This window comes from Nilaparvata lugens, chromosome 9 (genome assembly GCF_014356525.2).
Source record: "Nilaparvata lugens isolate BPH chromosome 9, ASM1435652v1, whole genome shotgun sequence".
NCBI lineage: Eukaryota > Metazoa > Arthropoda > Insecta > Hemiptera > Delphacidae > Nilaparvata > Nilaparvata lugens.
Window position 1 is genome coordinate 43,293,198 of NC_052512.1, and position 24,856 is coordinate 43,318,053.

At 36.5% G+C, this 24,856-nt stretch overlaps 1 protein-coding gene across 1 annotated transcript in view; it reads right to left on the bottom strand.

The window, feature by feature from the left end:
• The window catches only part of LOC111062177 (protein SMG5), a 64,799-nt gene that overhangs the window by 6,797 nt on the left and 33,146 nt on the right, over positions 1–24,856 (bottom strand). The window contains exons 10-15 of the mRNA XM_039435345.1: positions 24,324–24,422; positions 21,293–21,432; positions 17,844–17,889; positions 14,416–14,576; positions 10,673–11,047; positions 6,982–7,177 (exon numbers count right to left, since the gene is read on the bottom strand). Coding sequence (XP_039291279.1) covers positions 6,982–7,177; positions 10,673–11,047; positions 14,416–14,576; positions 17,844–17,889; positions 21,293–21,432; positions 24,324–24,422 — 1,017 coding nt within the window. The remainder of the gene's footprint in view (positions 1–6,981; positions 7,178–10,672; positions 11,048–14,415; positions 14,577–17,843; positions 17,890–21,292; positions 21,433–24,323; positions 24,423–24,856) is intronic.

The window sequence follows — 24,856 nt, forward strand, 5'->3', positions numbered from 1 at the left end:
CCTATTACCATAGGTAAGGAAAGTATTGCTTTCCAAAAAAATCTGGTGTGGTACACTCACACAACTTTCCTTGCTCATATTTGAAACTACGATCAGACTTCTGTATATGTGTATATATAATTGTTTTCAGAGTACTTTTTCCTTTGTGTAAATTGTGAAACTCGATGATTTTTTTAGTCCTCATTTTATCAAAGTCGTCAAAACAGCTGTTCTACAGATGAGATATCTCAACTATGTGTTCTTTTTATGAACTGCTCTACCTACCTACCTCATGCACGAGAAGGAGGTTACTAAGTACATTTATCAAGGATGGGGTGGACCCCCCATTAGTTTCCCAGGAAAAGACCAGTTGATAGAGCTGATAATAACTATACAGGGTATGAATTTGAAAAAAATCGGTCAAGTTATTTTTGAGAAAATCGAGAAAAACATGGTTTTTTAGTCATTATCAGCCATTTTTCTCAAGAATATTACGGAGCTCCTGCAATTTTGTCAGATATGAGACTCATGTCAGTTGATACGGCTTATGAATAGCTAGCTATCAATGGTATAAATTTGAAGAAAATCGTTGAAGCCGTTTTCGAGAAAACCGTGAAAAACATGGTTTTTTAGTCATTATCCGCCATTTTTCTCAAGAATATTACGGAGCTTCTGGAATTTTCTCAGAAATGAGACTCATGTCAGTTGATAGGGCTTATAAATAGCTATCCATGGTATAAATTTGAAGAAAATCGTTAGAGCCGTTTTCGAGAAAAACATGGTTTTTCAGTAATTATCCGCAATTTTTTCCGCCATTTTGAATTGAATTTTATTGAATTTCTTGTTGTCGGATCCTTATGGTATAAGGACCTTAAGTTTAAAATTTCAAGTCAATCGGTTAATTAGGAATGGAGTTATCGTGTTCACAGACATACACACACCTACACACACACACACACACAGACCACCACCAAAAAATCATGTTTTTGGACTCAGGGGACCTTGAAACGTATAGAAAACTTGAAATTAGGGTACCTTAATTTTTTTTGGAAAGCAATACTTTCCTTACCAATGGTAGTAGGGCAAGGAAAGTAAAAATTTAAGGTACCCTACTTTCATGTTTTCTATACGTTTCAAGGTCCCCTGAGTCCAAAAACATGATTTTTTGGTGGTGGTCTGTGTGTGTGTGTGTATGTGTGTGTGTGTGTGTCTCTGAACACGATAACTCCATTCCTAACTAACCGATTGACTTGAAATTTTAAACTTAAGGTCCTTATACCATGAGGATCCGACAATAAGAAATTAAATAAAATTCAATTCAAAATGGCGGAAAAATTGGCGAATAATGGCTAAAAAACCATATTTTTCACGGTTTTCTCGAAAACGGCTCTAACGATTTTCTTGAAATTCATACCATGGATAGCTAATTATAAGCCCTATCAACTGACATGAGTCTCATTTCTGGGAAAATAGCAGGAGCTCCGTAATATTCCTGAGAAGAATGAATTTTGATAAATTTCTATCACGATTTTCTCAAAAATGACGACCGATTTTTTCACAAATTCATACCCTGTATAGTTATATATCAGCTCTATTAACAGGCATGAGTCTCCTCCCTGAGAAATTAACAGGGGGTCCACCCCATCCTTGAGAAATTTACTTTGTAACATCCTTCTCGTGCGTGAGGTAGGTAGTTAGAGCAGTTTATTCAAAAGAACACATGTCGATATTTCATTTGTAGAACAGCTGTTTTGACAACTTTTAAAAAATCCTCAAATTTAATAAATTCAAACCTTAGACCAGTTATAGAATAGACACGCTGGGAAGTCTAGCCTCTGAAGCCAACATCTACTGCCAAATTCGCCCACCTTGACGTCACAACAGTGACGTCACGCATCGTATTGAAAACTTTCAGATTGTGTCTATTTCAGATGCATGGTGTTTTTAGGTTATTTCTAGCTACGGGCAAAAACGATATATGTTAATTTATGATGTGTTATGTGATATCGGCTTCAAAGTTATAATTTGTTTTGAAAATAATAAGGTACGGTAGCCTACAATAGTTATTTGTGCAACTAGTGCGCAAAGTGACAGTTTGCTGCACCGAAAGAAACGTTTACGCCCGAGCCGTAGGCGAGGGCGGAATGGTTTCTTGAGTGCAGCAGAGGAACTTTGCGCACGTATTTCACATTAAGTTTTTCCTACAGTTACCATTGAATATGAAAAGTGGGTAATAATTATGGGTAAAATTGCCTGAAATGCATCAAATGTTTTTCTGTGTAATTTTATTATTGATAAAAACCTTAATTTATTGTCAAATTGAATAAAAATGCTGTCCTTGGTTATAATATATACTTAATAATTAGCGCGTTGTGCTTTGTTGCACCTCTGCTCACTATAGCAGCCACAGCAGTCACTGTTACCAACTTCATTTTGATTTTGCTGCACTGTTGCTCCATATAACCTACTAAGTATTTTGTGTTGCCATGTTGCAAATCTGGAGTGCAGAAAAATTTTTCCCGCACTAGAGCGGAAAAGTGATTCTTTGCGTTCTGTAATCAGTGCAGCAATGGCCACTTTTCAACGTAACTGTAGGAAAAACTAATTTATTGTCATGCTGCAATGAGTTCACTTACATCATAACCAAGAATAATATTACAGTTACAACTTACAATATTTATGTGTATGAATTTCAACTTACACATGAAAAGATAAAAATAAAAATGTCAGTGCAATTATATGCTGCGCAGGAGATTACCATTTTCATAAATAATAATTACATAAATAAATGATAATCTGCTATGGAAAACAAGCTATGTTTAACAATTCATTGTTTAACAACAATGTATATACGATGCGTGACGTCACTGTTGTGACGTCAAGGTGGGCGAATTTGGCAGTAGATGTTGGCTTCATCGACTTTTAGTATGAATATACAATTGGACGTGTCTATTCTATAACTGGTCTAAGATTCAAACAAAGGAAAATGTACTTTTAACACAATCACAATAGTATAATCGTAGTTTCATTCAGCCGCCAATCGGCGGGAATGTTATTCCCTAAATCATGCTCGTTAATGAGGGTTATAGATCAATGAGCAAGGAAAGTTGTGTGAGTATACCACACCAGATTTTTTATAAATGTTTTTACAATGTAATTATTAGGGAAAACAGTATCATGATGGAAGAAAAAAAAGAAAAGAGCTTCAATAGCTTAACAGATGTGGTTGAAGTTCAACACTATGAATAATATTGTATTATAATAATTTATGAACGGGACAGTCACTCAATTTTAATAACTGAAGAAAAAAGAAATAAGTCTTTGTCAATTTCACACAACCAGAAATAGAGTAATAGTGAAAAACAAAAAACAAAGTAATAATTGACCGAACGAAGTGAGGTCTAAGATTCAAGTCGACGGTTTGGCATTTCTCTTAATGTTTAAATGTTTATATGTTTATATATTTATATGTTGCGCATTTCCGGCGAAACGCGGTAATAGATTTTCATGAAATTTGACAGGTATGTTCCTTTTTAAATTGCGCGTCGACGTATATACAAGGTTTTTGGAAATTTTGCATTTCAAGGATAATATAAAAGGAAAATCTGGTGTGGTGCACTCACACAACTTTCCTTGCCGTTATGAAAATTGATCACCTGACGCTAGTATTCCCGCGCATCTCAAGTCTACTATTCAAAGATTTGAGCCAGCTGGTGACAGTGCAATAACACTGGACACACATGAGGTCTGCTATCTCTTCATAGTGGATGATTTAATAGAATCAACAATAATTTGCAATTGAATAATCACATTTTCCCGAATTTAAAGCTTATTTTCAATTTTAGGTGGAAATGTTACTGAACATTAATTGTAGAGATTTTCATGCTCAATCTACTCCACTTGATTTTTTTTTGTTTCAATTGTATCTGAAGCCTGATAATTGGGAATCTATCTGCATTGATGGGGCGGAGCTCCTGAAATTTTCACAGATATGGTGTCAGTTGATAAAGCTTATCAATGACTATTTCAGGTATAAATTTGATCAAAATCGTTGAAGCAGTTTTCGAGAAAATCGCGAAAAACCCTGTTTTTGACAACATTTTCGTCATTTCATCCACCATCTTGAATTGCATTAGATCGAACTTGTTCGTGTCAGATCCTTATATTGTAAGGACCTTAACATACTAACTAACACACACACACACACACACACAACACACACACACACACACACACACACACACACACACACACACACGCGCACGCACGCACGCGCACACACACACACACACACACCACACACACACACACCACACACACACACACACACACACCACACACACACACACACACACACACACCACACACACACCACACACACACACACACACACACCACACACACCACACACACACCACACACACACCACACACACACACACACACACACACACACACACACACACACACACACACCAATACCCAAAAACCATTTTTTTGGACTCGTCCCCTGAGAAATTTAAACGTATAGAAATTTAGAAATTGGGGTACCTTAATTTTTTTCGGAAAGCAATACTTTCCTTACCTATGGTAATAGGGTAAGGAAAGTAAAAAGGAGCCTCCTTCATGAGCCAATGTTAGAGTAAAAATCAGACTATAGAATTATTCATCATAAATCAGCTGACAAGTGATTACACAGATGTGTGGAGAAGCCAGTCTATTACTGTATTTCCATAAGGTCTATAGTTTCAATCAAAGACATTAAAGAGGTATGCATCTCTAAGCTGGGTTTACACAAAAGTTATTAACAGAATGGTTAAAACTTAATCCTTATAGATTCTATTAGATTGAACGGAAGTTGACAAACACATATGTTTCTCATGTGTATAATAATAATAATAATAATAATAATAATAATAATAATAATATCTTGTGACCTGGCTGGCTCAGGTCTGGTGTCAGAGTTTTCAGGTCGCAACTGATCAATTTCAGGGCCTCTGACATGACCTAACGACTGCTTTTTAGGCAGCCGGGACCGACGGTCATAATTATGTGTATGATAAGTTATGTTCAATCTAATATAATCTAAAAGGATTGAGTTATCAACATTTTTTAAATAAATTTGGTCTAATCGCAGCTATTAAGGTCTTTGGTTTCAATATTTTGTTTTGCAGTCATGGTATTATTATGCGTGCCCATCAGTATCAATATTCTCACATACTCACATTCGAAAAAACTAATTTAATAGGTGAATAAAAATAAACAAATGAACCAAATAATGCTGGAGAAATTATAATATTTTTGATTCTAAAAAATTAATTTTCATCAGATAGAAAGATCATCACGGAACTGGAAGAATTATATCATATGAAATACAAATTCAAACGAGTTTGTTAACATTTAAAACAGTTGACATCTGGTACTTGTGAATGAGAATACTGCGTGAGGTCTACTGTTCACAGAACTACTAGTTTAAAATACCAGCTGATATTTTTCACCAATCATGTATTAGATTCTAGGCCTACACTGCGACGTTGCAATATCGTAGGCCGGGGCCTTGTATTAGAGGTGGCTATGGTTCAGTGCATTTATATGAATGAAATTCATCGGATTTATTGGGACCGGTTTATCGGTTTAAAGAGTATAAAGAATAAAAGAATAATGAAGAGTATTCAGAACTAGCCGTCAGGCTCGCTTCGCTCGTCATATCCGTCTAGCCAGGGGGCTCCGCTGGACCCCCGACTGGATCGTCCAAGAATGAGATCAGCAGGCTCGCTTCGCTCGCCTGCCTTTTTTATTTGAGCATTTTTATCACATGTTAGGACAATCCAGTCGGGGGTCCAGACTAAATGTCTGGCTAAACAGATATGGCGAGCGAAGCGAGCCTGACGGCTAGTAATATAATATTCCCAGGATTGAAGTAGCAGTGCCCAATCAATTTTTCCGCGATAAATGCATTTAAATCTTCAACTTGGTGCCAACCTAACAAAGTCAACTCAACTTAATGCCAACCTGACAAAATTATTAATTTAGTTGCCAGTTAACAACTGTTTCGAAGAGGTACTCTATCTAGACTATAGTTCTATAGTAACATATGATATGGAAATTTCAATCATAATTAAGAGATTGGGAGAAGAAGAATATACATGCTAAAAGACGAACTTTAAACCCTTAAAAACAACCCTTAGAGTTTAAATATTGCCAAAAGATTTCTTAGTGCGCCTCTAAAGGGCCAACTGAACATACCTACCAAATTTGAACGTTTTTGGTCCGGTAGATTTTTAGTTCTGCGAGTGAGTGAGTGAGTGAGTGAGTCAGTCAGTCAGTGAGTGAGTGCCATTTCGCTTTTATCTATATAATAAGAGAGAGTAGGGTTGTGTTTGTTCGTGTGTTCGTTTGTTCGCATCAAAACATGTCAACTTGTGGATTGCAAACCGGAAAAACGGGAATGATTTAGATCTCCTAATTTTGAACATAGATTCTAAAAATATCAATCTCGTGCACCTGGAAGCCCAAATTTCAATTTTCCTTCAAGATTTTTCAGAATTAATGTTCAAACTTCATTAATAGTACATACGATTTCATAAAAAAAATCACCAAATCATATGGTCGGAATTAAAAAATTTTATTATATTAAAGAACTGGATTATACACGTATACAGGTGTAAAGTACTATAGTAAGATTATGTTTGACGCATCATCAGTTCTGAACTACTGGACTGATTTACTTGAAATGCTGCTTATAAATTCTTAATCAACCGAGGATTCTTATAGGCCTATTTTAAATTCTTCTGGATTCCATTACGTCAATAGACCCTGGCGAAGCACGGGTTACCTGCTAGTATATATATACATATATATATATATATATATATATATATATATATATATATATATATATATATATAGAGAGAGAGAGATAGATAGATAGATAGATAGATGAATTTTGAGGTAGCTGTTGATGAATGAATAAATTAATATGGATGATGAGTGAATAACTGACCGACAGACGGCACAAGGACGATGAATTTCTTGGAGGCGACCAGCTGTTTGGCGAGCGCCAGGTGTGAAATTAGAGCAGGGGCGTCCAGTACCAAGTATGGCGGCAAATTTGCAGACTGGCCACGCTGTTTAACTCTGGTCTCCAGCTGATTCACTTCTGAACGGAGCCATAGTTCTCCCAATAGTTTGCTCTTATCCTGAAATCAATTCAAAAATCAATAACTAGTAGTTCTGCGAACAGTAGACCTCGCTCATGAATAGCCTACAACCATAGAGAAACAATAGCGTGCGTAGATATCCCATGGTATAGGGCGTTTATGTCGCAACTTTAACTGTTATCTCAAGCCGATAGCCCACGTAGTTCTTTCCCGTGAAGCTTTATGACGCTGGTAGTATCTCATATTGTGCCGTTCATACACTCTTACCCGGTCAAAACAGTAATCGACAAAAATCAACAATAATCGACAGTAATCGGCTTGGGATAACAGTAAAAGTTGCGACATAAACGCCCTATACCATGGGATATCTACTTACGCTATTGTTTCTCTATGCTACAACTTTCAAACTAATGAGAAGGGCCATTAAGAAATTAAAGTATATTGTAAAGATTTATCCATGTCATCTATTATTTTCTACATTGCAAGTGCTAAAGACATTGTTTCCAGGGACACCGGACTTACTTATAAATGTCTCTCAAGGAGGTACCTTCATATCGTCCCCATATTTACAATATTACAAATTTTCCAACAATTAAATAAGAAATCGGTCAACTGACAAAAAAATGGATAATGCAGTAGGCAATTTAGACGATGAATCGTCTCACAGACAATAGTGAGACGGAAAATGATTCTAAATAAGATGGGTTTGTTGGTGACAATGACAGGAGGTTGCTAATAATGTTTTTCATGAAAAGTGGATTCAATGTTATGGCGGCTTGTTATGCCTTTGCAGAATGTTTATGCTCACAAGTCGGTTTTCGATCTCATACTAAAATGAAAACAAGAGCTAACTAACTAAGCTGTGATGTCTCCGGCCGGTTCGGTAGGTTTAGAAACTATTCATCTATGAAACAGGGAAATATCGTGTTGAAAAGGGAAGAAATGGTGCAATCAAGTGAGAAGTTTTCTTCATTTGATTTGGAGCGGCTCAGACGTTTCAAGGTTCACCGCTGACAACTCTTGTCCTCTATCGATAGCATTCCAACGATACCATTCATTCAATACAGCACATTTTAGAGCGGCACAATTTATATTAAAACCGGAGGTCTTATCAAAAATCGTTACACATACGTTTCTGCGCCTTGTTTCAAAGAACTTGTATACCAAATTTCATCCAAATCGGACAATAACTGCGACTGTAACTGCGGTACAAATAAACAAACAGACAAAAGCCGATCGAGTCGAAACTGAAAATAAGACCTCAGCTTAGCTTCGGTCAAAAATCTAGTGTGGCGCACTCACACAACTTTCCTAGCCGTTATGAAAATTGATCACATGACGCTAGTGTTCATGTGCATCTCAAGTCCACTATTCAAAGATCCAAGCGAGCTGGTGACAGGACAATAACGCTGGAGAAACACGAGGTCTGCTATCTCTTCATAGTAAATGATTTAATAGAATCAACAGTTGCCAACAGTTTGCAATTGAATAATCACATTTTCTCGAATTTCGAGCTTATTTTCAATTTTAGGTGGAAATGTTACTGAACATTAAATGTAGAGATTTTCATGCTCAATCTTTTCCATCTCAAATCTTTTATTCAAAGATCTGAGCCAGCTGGCGACAGGACAATAACGCTGGAGACACACGAGATCTGCTATCTCTTCATAGTGAATGATATAATAAAATCAACAATAATTTGCAATTGAATAATCACATTTTCTCGAATTTCAAGCTTATTTTCAATTTTAGGTGAAAATGTTATTGGATATGATTTTGTAGAGATTTTTATGCTCAATCTTTTCCATTAAAAATTCTTCGTTTAAATTGTATCTGAAGCCTGATAATTGGAAAACTAAAATCAAACTTTGCATAGATGGGGCGGAGCACCTGGAATTTTTACAGATTTTTACAGGACTTGTGGCAGGTGATAGAGCTTATCAATCACTATTCCAGCTATAAATTTGATCAAAATCATTGGAGCCGGTTTTGATAAAATCGCGAAAAACCCTGTTTTTGACAACATTTCCGCCATTTTAGCCGCCATCTTGTATTGCATTTGATCGAAATTGTTCGTGTCGGATCCTTATTGACAGAATTTCTATACGTTTCAAGGTCCCCTGAGTCCAAAAAAGTGGTTTCTGGGAATTGGTCTGTGTGTGTGTGTGTGTGTGTGTGTGTGTTGTGTGTGTGTGTGTGTGGTGTGGTGTGTGTGTGTGTTGTGTGTGTGTGTGGTGTGGTGTGTGTGTGTGTTGTGTGTGTGTGTGTGGTGTGTGTGTGTGTGTGTGTGTGTGTGTGTGTGTGTGTGTGTGTGTGTGTGTGTGTGTTGTGTGGTGTGTGTGGTGTGTGTGTGTATGAGTGTATGTGCGTCTGTGTACACGATATCTCATCTTCCAATTAACGGAATGACTTGAAATTTGAAACGAAGGTCCTTACAATATAAGGATCCGACACGAACAATTTCGATCAAATGCGATTCAAGATGGCGGCTAAAATGGCGAAAATGTTGTCAAAAACAGGGTTTATCGCGATTTTCTCGAAAACGGCTCCAACGATTTTGATTAAAGTTATACCTAAAATAGTCATCGATAAGCTCTATCAACCTGCCACAAGTCCCATATCTGTAAAAATTTCGGGAGCTCCGCCCCATCTATGAAAAGTTTGATTTTTGATTCTCAATTATCAGGCTTCAGATGAAATTGAAACAAAAAAATTCGAGTGGAAAAGATTCAGCATGAGAATCTCTACAACTAATGTCTAGTATCATTTTCACCTAGAATTAAAAATAAGCTCGAAATTCGAGAAAATGTTATTAATTCAATTACAAACTGTTGGCAACTGTTGATTCTATTAAATCATTCACTATGAAGAGATAGCAGACCTCGTGTGTCTCCAGCGTTATTGCCCTGTCACCAGCTGGCTTAGATCTTTGAATAGTAGACTTGAAATGCGCGGGATCACTAGCGTCACGTGATCAATTTTCATAACGGCAAGGAAAGTTGTGTGAGTGCGCCACACCAGATTTTTTTATTTGCATTTTTTATAAAAATGTAGGTGGAGGAAAAATCAAAATTATTCTGTGCTATCTTTTCACTATGATTCTATACTACGGACTTCAAACTTTTCCCTCAGGGAGAAAAAACAGTACTTTTCACTCTAGATATACAAATAACTATTTATTGGACAAGAATAAAATCGTTTAATGATTCAATTATTCTGTGCTATCTTTTCACTATGATTCTATACTACGGGCTTCAAACTTTTCCCTCAGGGAGAAAAAACAGTACTTTTCACTCTAGATATACAAATAGCTATTTATTGGTCAAGAATGAAATTTTTAATTATTCAATTATTTTATGCTATCTTTTCACTATGATTCTATACTACGGGCTTCAAACTTTTCCCTCAGGGAGAAAAAACAGTACTTTTCACTCTAGATATACAAATAGCTATTTATTGGTCAAGAATGAAATTTTTAATTATTCAATTATTTTATGCTATCTTTTCACTATGATTCTATACTACTATACTAACCTGACCATTTGCAGTCTGAGGCACTCGCTTGTTATCAGCATGTTGCGGCAACTGGTTGCCATCAGCATGTTGCTGCAACTTGTTGCCATCAGGATGTTGCTGCAACTTGTTGCCATCAGGATGTTGCTGCAACTTGTTGCCAGCATTTCTCTGCAACTTATTTCCAGTATGTCGTTGCAACTTGTAGCCACCATGTTGCTGCAACCTGTTGCAATCAGCTTGTCGGTGCAACTTGTTTCCTGCATGTTGCACCAACTTGTCGCGGCGTCTAGAGCTGCTTGTTGCAACAAACCATTTGCGTCGAGCGATCAGCGACCACCCGCATTGGTCCAGCCTCGCCGCAGCTTGCAACACTCGGTAGACACGCAGGTACGTCTGCAATTCATTCATTCATTTGTTAATTCAATATTTATTTATTTATACGTGGATACAATAACAAATCATATAAAGATGATTGGGAAGGAACAACAGGCTTGGCGCAAAACTATTCCATTCCCAAATTTTGATTACATGTCCAAATATCGGGGCACCGAGCTTCGCTCGTTATTTATTCATTGATAAACAAAACAAAATTCTTTAAAATGATTTGCGAAGGACTAATATGCACAGCCCAAAACGGGTTCTTCCCCGAATTTAGATTGTTTACAAACCAAATTGAATAACAAAAAAATCTGGTGTGGTACACTCACACAACTTTCCTTGCTCATATTTGAAACTACGATCTGTATAATTATGTGTGTATATATATAATTGTTTTCAGAGTACTTTTCCTTTGTGTAAATTGTGAAATTCGATGATTTTTTTAGTCGTCATTTTTTTAAAGTCGTCAAAACAGCAGTTCTACAGATGAAATATCTCGACTAAGTGTTCTTTTTATGAACTGCGCTACCTACCTACCTAATGCACGAGAAGGAGGTATGGTTTTTTAGTAAATATCCGTCATTTTTTCGCCATTTTGAATTCAATTTCTTATTGGCGCATCCTCATGGTATAAGGACCTAAAGTATGAAATTTCAAGTCAATCGGTTGATTAGGAATGGAGTTATCGTGTTCACAGACATACACACACACACAGACCAACACCCAAAAATCATGTTTTTGGACTCAGGGGACCTTGAAACGTATAGAAAACTTGAAATTAGGGTACCTTAATTTTTTTGGAAAGCAATACTTTCCTTACCTATGGTAATAGGGCAAGGAAAGTAATAACTGTAAAATAATGAATCACTTTGAAAAATCTGATAAGTTGTACTTTAATTTAGAATAATATACCATGCTATGTCAACAAATTAGATATTTTGATCAAGTTGATTAAAATTTTCAGATAATATTTTACAGCTGGCTATACGTCAGTTTAGGAATTTCGGGGATGAGATATTTCGATTTTCCACAGACGAGCTTGTTCACTCACTTCTATTATCCACAGACGACGTGATCTCAGCTGTTTTTCTAAGGATGAATTATCCTTTTAAAGTCCTTCAGCGAGTTACCCCAGGGTTGAGACCTAGTGCAATCGAATTTTCATATCATAAACCTACTTTGTTCCAAATTTCGTGAGAATCGTTAGAGCCGTTTTCGAGATCCGGTCACATACATATATAAACACTAGCCGTCAGGCTCGCTTCGCTCGCCATATCCGTCTAGCCCAACTGGGTCGTCCAAGAATGAGATCAGCAGGCTCGCTTCGCTCGCCTGCATTTTTCATTTGAGCATTTTTATCAAGTATTGACTAATGTATGCTTACAATTTTAGTCAATAGTTTTTCCATTTACATATTTGTTTTATTATCTTTCACACTTGTTTTCTTGGTTCTTATTTTGTACTGAAAGTAAATTTTGTTATCATGGCGATTCTGTTGATTAAGCCGCCATTTTGTCACACCGTTGAGTGGGAGGAGACTGTCCAGCTAGGCCAATGGCAGGCGTTCATGCCCTCGACCAATAGCAGTACTCGCCTACTGGTATAAATTCTGCTGCTCTTGTATTTAGTTTTAGTTTACCAGACATTGACAATGGTGTAATAACCGAAACCGGTCTTTCTAATTATCAATAAATCAGTGGTTTTTTGACAATTTCTTAGTCTTTTTCATTCGATATGAATAATTACCACAATATCAACTTCTCAACTACACAAAAAGTAGACACAATTATTCAAGCCACATCACTTCCAAACAAATCATCAAAACATTTTCAAGTAGACATTTTGGAAAAACAGAGTCAAAAATTTCAAGTTATCAAATTTCACAGTGATTTTCATATGATTGCTAAGTAGCCTACTCTAATCAACACTATCAAATTTGTAGTGTTAATGTTGATATTGTGGAACTTTTCCATAATTGAATAGACTTAGAACGTTGTCAAAAATCCACTTTAATTAAATAAAAATTAAAAGTTAATATTTTACAGGAGTATACTTTCGTGTGTGCTCACACATCATCAGCTGTAAGTTACAGTAAAGTTACAGGAAGTAGAAAGATTCAAACTTAACAAAAACAAAAGCAAGAGCTACTTGATCATTCTGACTAATTATCATTCCTATTTTTGATTTATGATTTTAATTTAGATCAAGTAGCTCTTGCTTTTGTTTTTGTTAAGTTGGAATCTTTCTACATCCTGTAACTTTACTGTAACTTACAGCTGATGATGTGTGAGTACACACGAAAGCATGCACCTGTAAAATATTAATTTTTAATTTTTATTTAATTAAAGTGGATTTTTGACAACGTTCTAAGTCTATTCAACTATCAAATTTGGCAATTTATTACGATTATTCCACTATCTGGGATTATACATTACACGATGTCACTACAACCCTACTCACCTTCATACCATGCACCATGCTATTACTGATCGCATTTGCCATTTTCTTGAGATATAAGGAGAACATCTTTGATATTCCGGAGAAAATATATGATTTCAGGAATCATGGGAATATGAACCGCTTTCTGTCTCACTTTTTTGGTAGAGAGTTAGTGGGGAGGATATTTTGAATATTCTTTCCAAAGAATGGACATTGATATGTCCAAAGCTCCGCCAATTTATGTAGATGCATAACAATATGATTATTATCTATAGTTATTATATTACAAATTGCTTTTTCATATCATATACAGTTCAATAATTATTTTCTTAGTCTATATTATGTGAATCTAATATTATTAAATATTAGTCTATTTATGCAAAAATAAAATGTTAATCAAATACTGCCATTATTACGTGGACCTCACTATAGGAAGATGATACAGTATCAACACAATATGATACACAACACCATAATTTGATACAAAACTACCAAACTTTGGCAACAATTCAGAGGTGGGGGATAGCTCTATCTGCTTTGTTGAATGATAGACAAGGATAGCAACAACAATGTAAATCGAATACTGCCATTATAACGTGGACCTCACTATAGACTCACCTCTTCCTCACTCGAGATGCGCATGTGATTAGCTTTACTCCAGTTGAGATGTTTTTGAGTTTCTAGCAGAGGAGGCAGATCTCGTAGGCATACATCCTCAGGTAAGGGAACATCTGCTAGCTCTTCATTTATCAATATCACGTCGCTTGCAAGTATCAACACAATATGATACACAACACCATAATTTGATACAAAACTACCAAACTTTGGCAACAATTCAGAGGTGGGGGATAGCTCTATCTGCTTTGTTGAATGATAGACAAGGATAGCAACAACAATGTAAATCGAATACTGCCATTATAACGTGGACCTCACTATAGACTCACCTCTTCCTCACTCGAGATGCGCATGTGATTAGCTTTACTCCAGTTGAGATGTTTTTGAGTTTCTAGCAGAGGAGGCAGATCTCGTAGGCATACATCCTCAGGTAAGGGAACATCTGCTAGCTCTTCATTTATCAATATCACGTCGCTTGCAAGGGTTACATCTGTCGACAAAACAATCAATCAATCAATCAATCAATCATCAATACAGTCACAACGAAGAAGAAGATAAGGAAGAAGGAGATTGAATGAAAAAGACTAAGGAATTGTCAAAAAAAACACTGATTTATTGATAGTTTATCAGAGATTGACAATGGTGTAATAACCGAAACCGGTCTTTCTAATAATTAACAATAAATCAGTGGTTTTTTGACAATTTCTTAGTCTTTTTCATTCAATATGCATAATTACCACAATATCAACTTCTCAACTACACAAAAAGTGAAGAAGGAGATAATGATGAAGAAGAAGGAGGAGGAGGAGAAGGAGGAAGAGGGAGAAGACAGAAGAAGAAGGAGAAGGAGAAGGACGAAGAGGAGGAGGAGGAGCAGGAGGAAGAAGACATAAGAAGAAGAAGGAGAAGGAGAAGAAGAAGGAGAAGGAGGAGGAGAAGGGAAAGGAGAAAGAGAAGAAGGAAGAGGGAGAAGACAGGAGAAGAAGGAGAAAAAGGAAGAGTAAGAAGACAGAAAAAAAGGAGAAGAAGTAGAAAAAGAAGAAGAGGAGGAGGAGGAGGCAGAAGAAGTAAGAAGTAGAAAGAGGAGGAGGAGAAGGAGGAAGAGGGAGAAGACAGAAGAAGAAGGAGAAGGAGGAGGAGAAGAAGGAGGAAATATTGTCAAAAACAGAGTTTTTCGAGATTTTCTCGAAAACCGCTCCAACGATTTTGATCAAATTCATACGTAAAATAGTCATCGATAAGCTCTATCAACTGCCACAAGTCTCATATCTGTAAAAACTTCAGGAGCTCCGCCCCATCAATGCAGATAGATTCCCAATTATCAGGCTTCAGATACAATTGAAACAAAAAAAAATCAAGTGGAGTAGATTGAGCATGAAAATCTCTACAATTAATGTTCAGTAACATTTTCACCTAAAATTGAAAATAAGCTTTAAATCCGAGAAAATGTTATTATTTTAATTGCAAACTGTTGGTAACTGTTGATTCTATTAAATCATTCACTATGAAGAGATAGCAGGCCTCGTGTGTCTCCAGCGTTATTGCCCTGTCACCAGCTGACTTGGATCTTTGAATAATAGACTTGAGATGCGCGGGAACACTAGCGTCAGGTGATAAATTTTCATAACGGCAAGGGAAGTTGTGTGAGTATAATAATAATAATATCGAGTGACCTGGCTGGCTCAGGTCTGGTGTCAGAGTTTTCAGGTCGCAACTGATCAATTTCAGGGCCTCTGACATGACCTAACGACTGCTTTTTAGGCAGCCGGGACCGACGGCTTAACGTGTCCATCCGAAACACGGGAGTGGCCCGAGAAAATATCTTAGTTGTGTGAGTGCGCCACACAGATTTTTAAGATAGTTATTCAATTTACTAAAAATAACCAAAACTAACTTTTTTTTAGTTATTTTTGGTAAATTGAATAACTTTTCCAAAAATGTATACTTTCAGAAACTTTTTGTTTTACTAGATTCTAGTCTTACTTTGTAAATGAGTGTTAAAATTTGAATGTAAGTGACTATTGTCTCTGCTTACCATTGTTTAGCCATTACAAGTAATAAATTGAATTATGGTTAACTAAAAACTAAAAATGCCACTTAATTCTATGATCTGCAACTTTTCAGAATTGGAGACTTTTGATTCCACTGTTTTTTGGTTCATCCAACTTCAATTCCATCTGTGATATTAACTTATTTTTTCAATGATTTAGACTATATTATATAAATATTGTAGTAACATTTGTAATGTATTTATGATGTGGTGTTTATGACTTGTGTTAATATTGAGTAAATATAGTGTTAATATACTTGTGTAAATTTTCATGTTATGCATCGTATATAATGATGCATTACATGAAAAATAAAATTGAATTGAATTGAATTGAACAATACCATGAAATCCGTGAATCCATCCTCTAAATCTCATGGATTTATATCTTACCGAATTTGAAATGTTCTGTCCTAAAAATTCAAACTTCAGACGCTCATATCTCAAGAAGTAATGATCGGAAAAAAATGTTTTCCTGAGAAAACTTTTTCATTTTGATAATTTAATGATATACAAATCGAAAAACTTCGAAAAATATCACGAGTAGAAAGGTTATTTTTAGCCTTTGCACACCCTTAACCTATTTTGGACTATGTGTTATCTAAATTTGGGAGAGGAATAGCAAAAGTTCACCTTATTTTTCCTCTCCCCATCATTTTGATATGTTCTTCTATATATATAAAAGCGAAATGGCACTGACTCACTGACTGACTGACTGACTCACTCACTCACTCGCATAACTAAAAATCTACCGGACCAAAAACGTTCAAATTTGGTAGGTATGTTCAGTTGGCCCTTTAGAGGCGCACTAAAAAATCTTTTGGCAATATTTCAACTCTAAGGGTTGTTTTTAAGGGTTTAAAGTTCGTCTTTTAGCATGTATATTCTTCTTCTCCCAATCTCTTAATTATAATTGAAATTTCCATATCATATGTTACTATAGAACTATAATCTAGATAGAGTACCTCTCGAAACAGTTGTTAACTGGCAACTAAATTAATAATTTTGTCAGGTTGGCATTAAGTTGAGTTAACTTTGTTAGGTTGGCACCAAGTTGAAGATTTATTTATTTATTATTTATTTATCACATTGTGTACAAATACTTGACATGAGGAAAGGCACAACAGGCTCATGCCCAAAACTGTCCCATTTCCAATTTATACTATACTGTCCAAATCAAAATGTTGGTTATGTCACTCTCACTTTTCAAAATACAATTTACGCTCTTCAATACTCAGAAAAATTAGTAAATTTTGAATCAAATAGATACTATTAGAGTCTAGAATCGAAAAATCTAAAACAGTAACTTGGTAATTTAAATGCATTTGTCGCGGAAAAATTGATTGGGCACTGCTACTTCAATCCTGGGAATACTATATTACTAGCCGTCAGGCTCGCTTCGCTCGCCATATCCGTTTAGTCAGACGTTTAGTCTGGACCCCCGACTGGATTGTTCTAACATACGATAAAAATGCTCAAATGAAAAATGTTCTCATTCTTTGGACGATCCAGTCGGTGGTCCAGCGGGCGGAGCCCCCTGGCTAGACGGATATGGCGAGCAAAGCGAGCCTGACGGCTAGTATTGTATAAATGAATAAAGAAAATGAAAATGATCTTACCATGAATGCTATTAAAAGTGTATGGCACCTGAAGGAGATGATTGAAGAACGAGACAGCGTGATCTAAAAAACAGTTGACAGGATTTGTCACATGATTTCAGGGTCTCCACGTTGCTGCCCAGCCAATCCAAGCATATCTGCAAACAGAAACTAATATGTAGAAAATACAGAATGTCCCACAATAGTATCTTAAGTCACAAGGACGGGAAAGGCCCTTTTGCAGGCGAGAATGATGTTTCTAGTCGAGGCGTTAGCCGAGACTAGAATTTCATTCGAGCACTGCAAATAAAGACATTCACGTCCAAGTAACGTACACTATTTTTTGTCATAATAATCTAAAGAAGAATAGTTGAGAAATAGAAAACATTACCTGCTTGTGCTGACAATACTACATGCATTCTATAAACATAACCTAGTTTACAAGTTTCGAATCAGGAATTTCTTGATTGTAGTTGACAAAATTTCCACCTGGAGCGCTAAAAGTCGGTTTTTGTTCCACTTTTGCTGTTCCAAATTCGGAACTAGGAAACATACTCGACTGTAAAGAAAACATATGATTTTATTACAGTATAGTATGCTGCTTAGACCAGTAATAGAATAGACACGCTGGGAAGTCTAGCCTCTGAAGCCAACATCTACTGCCAAATCCACCCATCTTGACGTCACAACCAAGCTAACAACAATGTAAGTTAAACACCACAAACACTTACACAACAAACTTTTGTGACGTCAAGATGGGTGGATTTGGCAGTAGATGTTGGCTTCATCGACTTTCAGTATGGATATACAATGGGCCGTGTCTAATCTATAACTGGTCTAAGGTATGCTGTAATAAGAATCATATGTTTATTTGTTCTACAATCAGCTGTTTACCGGCTTGATTTCATGGATGTAAAACAGCTGAAATTGAATGGCTAAGACAAAAAAGGTATAACAGTCGTAGACCAAAGAATCTACATGAAAATTTGCTACAAAACATATTCAGTAAAGTTTTCTTGAATCGAGCTTAGTTTTCGAGATATATCGATTTTTCGATATTTTTGAAGAATGCCTAATCATTGACGACATTAAGGGCCGGATTCCGAGCTCGGGATTTAGCTAAGTTCTAGACTTTAAACAGCTGGGGTCAGAAAATTGGCTTTCCGAAACGGGGCGTAGTCACAGTCATTGTCAAAGTCACATTTAAATGTAATTTCGACAAACTAGAAAATTGAACACAAAATAAAATAAAGAGAAAAAAGTGTAAAGTTTCAGCTATTTTGAATTATTTAGGAATGTTTAATTTCGTCAAGGAAAAACGTTTCCAATTTATAGAAATGAGAAAAAAAACTACGACTACTGTTATAAAAGATACGACTACGCCCCGTTTTGGAAAGCCAATTTTCTGACTCCAGCTGTTTAAAAGTCTAGGACTTGGCTAAATCTCGAGCTCAGGAGGCCTAATAATTGACGGCATTAAAACGTCAATAACTAGAGAACTATTAATCAAAATTAAATTATGAGGATATATAGTGCGGTCACGTTATAATGGCAGTGGAGAAAGATAGGAGAACAACGTTACCGATCCTCTGTCTTGTAAATGCCTTCTGTAGACGGTAGCTGATACAGGTTTACTGATGTAATATCAACTGTTCATTCTCGTTTGAAATAATCAATTATATTTTATGAAGCAATAATTTCATTCATAATTAAGATGAAATATTTTGTTAATTATAATTGACCGAGCGAAGTGAGGTCTAAGATTCAAATCGACGGATTGGCATTTCTCTTAATGTTTAAATGTTTATATGTTGCGCATTTACGGCGAAACGCGGTAATAGATTTTCATGAAATTTGACAGGTATGTTCCTTTTTAAATTTCGCGTCGACGTATTATATGTACAAGGTTTTTGGAAATTTTGCATTTCAAGTATAATATAAAAGGAAGAAGGAGCCTCCATCATACGCCAATATTAGAGTGAAAATCAGACTATAGAATTATCCATCATAAATCAGCTGTCGAGTGGATTATAAAATGCATGCAATTCAATATCTCAATGTAACTTGCTAAAAAATCAGCAGCTGTGTAGACTATTAATTGCTGCCTCATTGGAATACAATTTTCATGCGTTATTAAATGAACTATTGATTGCTAGCAATAACGCATGCAATTAATAACTAAAATAACATAGTATTGTCTCTCGAACTTCCTCTGCTTTGAACTCGGGCTGACCTGTTGCCAGTATGTCTTGAAGGAGATTAGCTTTTGATGTCAGCATTTTTGATACACCAACCCCAACAGCCATTAGTCGTTTTCACACCGATATCTCGCCGACACGACATACAGACAGGATTTACTCTGATGGACAGTATAAGAGGAGGCTGCAGTTTATAACTGTCTACTGTTCACAGAACTATTAGTTATTAATTCTACATTGTTAAAATACGATCTGGCAACAGAGCAAATCTCACCATCATAATTTGATACAAAACTTTCATACTTTGGCAACAGTGCAGAGGTAGGGGAGGATAGCGCTATCCGTCTTGTCTGCAGATAGACAAGGATAGCAACACCATTGCTAATCGAAAACTGCCATTATAACGTGGACCTCACTATAGGAAAACGATACAAAGATCAACAAAAAATGATACAGTATCATCTGAGCTTGTTACATAACGGGGGCGCGACAGTCGAGACCGACGACATTCGAGGACTGCGACAGTGGAGGACTGTTTTACAGTCCTCTACGGTCGCAGGTCTCGACTGTCGGGGCTGTACAAAAATTAGAGTGGCCTCAGCTGTCGCCTAACGCAGGCGACATTTGAGGCCTCTTTTTCAGGAGTCCTCTACCGTCGCAGGTCTCGACTGTCGGGGCTGTACAAAAATTAGAGTGGCCTCAGCTGTCGCCTAACGCAGGCGACATTTGAGGCCTCTTTTTCAGGAGTCCTCTACCGTCGCAGGTCTCGACTGTCGGGGCTGTACAAAAATTAGAGTGGCCTCAACTGTCGCCTAACGCAGGCGACATTTGAGGCCTCTTTTTCAGGAGTCCTCTACCGTCGCAGGTCTCGACTGTCGGGGCTGTACAAAAATTAGAGTGGCCTCAACTGTCGCCTAACGCAGGCGACATTTGAGGCCTCTTTTTCAGGAGTCCTCTGCCGTCGCAGGTCTCGACTGTCGGGGCTGTACAAAAATTAGAGTGGCCTCAACTGTCGCCTAACGCAGGCGACATTTGAGGCCTCTTTTTCAGGAGTCCTCTACCGTCGCAGGTCTCGACTGTCGGGGCTGTACAAAAATTAGAGTGGCCTCAACTGTCGCCTAACGCAGGCGACATTTGAGGCCTCTTTTTCAGGAGTCCTCTACCGTTGCTGGCCTCGAATGTCGCCGGTCTCTACCGTCGCAGGTCTCGACTGTCGCAGGACTCTTCTGTCGTTTGCCTCGTTTGACATCGACCCTTACATAACACAAAAACTTGATACAAACTTTGGCAACAGTGCAGAGGTAAGAAATAGATAGCGCTATCCGCTTTGTTGAATGATAGACAAGGATGAGGAGAGACCAACCTTGATAGTTTGAAGCAGGAACCCCTGTTGAGACAATCTGTGCAGATGTTGGAAAGTGAGACTATCTCTATAGTGACGTTGAGGCTTTTCACTGCCATCTAAATCATCTTCATCTGAATCAGCTCCTCTCAATGCCTTGCCTATCAGACACACAAAAAATACATCTGTAAACCTATTATATTAAGGCCCAGTTGCACGAAAGTCGGTTAAATTTTGACCATGATTAATTTCACGAGCACCAATTAAAGAAGCCCTTTTTGATTAGACGGCTCCTTTGATTGGTTCCTGTGGAATTAATCACGATTAAAATTTAACCGGGTTTTGTGCAACCGTCACTAAGCGAGCAATTTCTGTATTTATATATCTGGTTATTCTTATATCTGGCTATTTTTATATATGGTTATTTATGTCTTACGGATCTCAAAAACGGCTCTAACGACTCTCACGAAATTCAGAACATAATAGGTTTATAATATAAAGATTCGATTGCACTAGGTCTCATCTTGGGAAAACTCGCTGAACGACATTAAAAGGATAATTCATCCTTGGAAAACAGATGATAATTTCGTCGTCTCTCGATAACAGAAGATACGTGTGCCTGTGTGGGAGAGAGACAGAATTATTTCCAGCTGTGTAATCATAATCAATCAGCGAGAAATTTTATCTAGCTAGACAATTTAATCGATTTGATCAACATAATCTGATTTGTTGACATGACATGATAATCCTCCTAAACTGGAGTATATCATAATTTTCAAATTGATCATTATTTGACAGTTCAAGTGATTAGTGAGTGTTATTTTGTTATTCAATTTGGTTTGTATATAACCTAAATTATAAATTTTTGTTTTCAAATGTTTGAACAGAAAATTGAACCTGAATTCAAGTGTATGGAACATAACCATAGAGAAACAATAGCGTTAGTAGATATGCCATGGTATAGGGAATTCATGTCGCAACTTTTACTGTTATCTCAAACCGATTACTGTCGATTATTGTCAATTTGTACTGTTTTGTTGGGGTGAGAGTGTATGAACGGCACAATTTGAGAGACTACAAGCGTCACACAGCTGCATGGGAAAGAACTACGAGAACTATCGGCTTGGGATAACAGCAAAAGTTGCGACATAAACGCCCTATACCATGGCATATCTATACTTATGCTATAGTTCCTCTATGACATAACCTACTTCCTGGACTATTTATAGTGTATAAATCAAAATTCGGGAAAGAAACAGTTTTGGGCTGTGCCTGTTAGTACTTCCCCAATCATTTTAAAGAATTGTGTTCAGTTTATCAAAAGTCAATAAATAAGTAACGAGCAAAGCTCGGTGCCCCGATATTTATTATTCAACTGTGAATAATTGTGAATCAACTAGAACAGGTGACATCAGATACTTGTGGATGGGAAAACTGAGTGAGGTCTACTGTTCACAGAGCTACTAGTAGGTGATTGATTTGGCATTTCTTTATGTTTAAATGTTTGGATGTTTAAATGTTTATATGTTGCGCATTTACGGCGAAACGCGGTGATAGATTATCATGAAATTTGACAGGTATGTTCCTTTTTTAATTGCGCGTTGACGTATATACAAGGTTTTTGGAAATTTTGCATTTCAAGGATAATATAACAGGAAAAAGGAGCCTCCTTCATACGCCAATATTACCGTAAAAATCAGACTATAAAATTATTCATCATAAATCAGCTGTCTAGTGGACTATAATACTACCCGTTCAGAAACATCGAACATCTTGAAAATGTATCTTTCCATCAACGTTGTAGACAGTTGCAGCCAGACCTGATAACAGCGCTCACACTCACATTCCGGGACGAAACGTTACGGTACGATATAGGACAGAAAGCTCTATGTTTATTTAGGATTTTTTCTAGACATTTTTAATTGATGAATTATTTATTAATTTTCGAGAAAACATAACAACAGGTCAATGTAACTAACTGAACGCGAGGTCTACTGTTCACAGAACTACTAATTGACCGAGCGAAGTGAGGTCTAAGATTCAAGTTGACGGTTTGGCATTTCTCTTAATGTTTAAATATGTTTTAATGTTCAGATGTTTAAATGTTTATATGTTCCGCATTTACGGCGAAACGCGGTAATAGATTTTCATGAAATTTGACAGGTATGTTCCTTTTTTAATTGCGCGTCGATGTATATACAAGGTTTTTGGAAATTTTGCATTCCAAGGATAATATAAAAGGAAAAAGGAGCCTCCTTCATACGCCAATATTAGAGTAAAAATCAGACTATAGAATTATTCATCATAAATCAGCTGACAAGTGATTACACAGATGTGTGGAGAAGCCAGTCTATTGCTGTATTTCCATAAGGTCTATAGTTTCAATCAGGTACTTGTGGATGGGAAAACTGCGTGAGGTCTACTGTTCACAGAGCTACTATTAGGTGATTGGTTTGGCATTTCTTTATATTTAAATGTTTATATGTTCCGCATTTACGGCGAAACGCGGTGATAGATTTTCATGAAATTTGACAGGTATGTTCCTCTTTTTAATTGCGCGTCGACGTATATACAAGGTTTTTGGAAATTTTGCATTTCAAGGATAATATAAAAGGAAAAAGGAGCATCCTTCATACGCCAATATTAGAGTGAAAATCAGACTATAGAATTATTCATCATAAATCAGCTGACAAGTGATTACACAGATGTGTGGAGAAGCCAGTCTATTGCTGTATTTCCATAAGGTCTATAGTTTCAATCAGGTACTTGTGGATGAGAAAACTGCGTGAGGTCTACTGTTCACAGAACTACTAGTATAAAAGGAAAAAGGAGCCTCCTTCATTCGCCAATATTAGAGTTAAAATCAGACTATAGAATTATTCATCATAAATCAGCTGACAAGTGATTACACAGATGTGTGGAGAAGCCAGTCTATTGATGTATTTCCATAAGGTCTATAGTTTCAATCAGGTACTTGTGGATGAGAATACTGCGTGAGGTCTACTGTTCACAGAGCTACTAGTAGGTGATCTGATTAATTATTAGTACTTACCATTAATTTCGTCGTCTGAGTCACTGCTGTTCTGGTCAAATATCAGTTTTTCTTCACTAGCATCTGAGTCCTGGTCACTCATATACTCCACTTCTTCTCCTGAAAATAATCCAATTATAATTTTCACTCAAATTTTTAGCAGAGGAAATAAAATCTTACTGGATCTAACAGTAGTTGTTTTTTGTGCTATGTGACACTGGTAGTCTCTCATACTATATATTTTGGTAGAGAGTTAGTGGAGAGGATATTTTTAATATTCTTTCCGAAGAATGAACATTGATACGTCCAAAGCTCCGCCAATTTATGTACATGCATAACAATATAATTATTATCTATAGTTATTATATCACAGATTACTTTTTCATATCATATACAGTTCAATAATTATTTTCATAGTCGATATTATGTAAATTCATGTATAATTTTGCTGTATTGTAAGCTATTGTATATAAGTGTATAAGCCAGTATATATTGTAATCTACATTAATAAATTACTCAATCAATCAATCAATACTGGAAGTTTTGTATCAAAT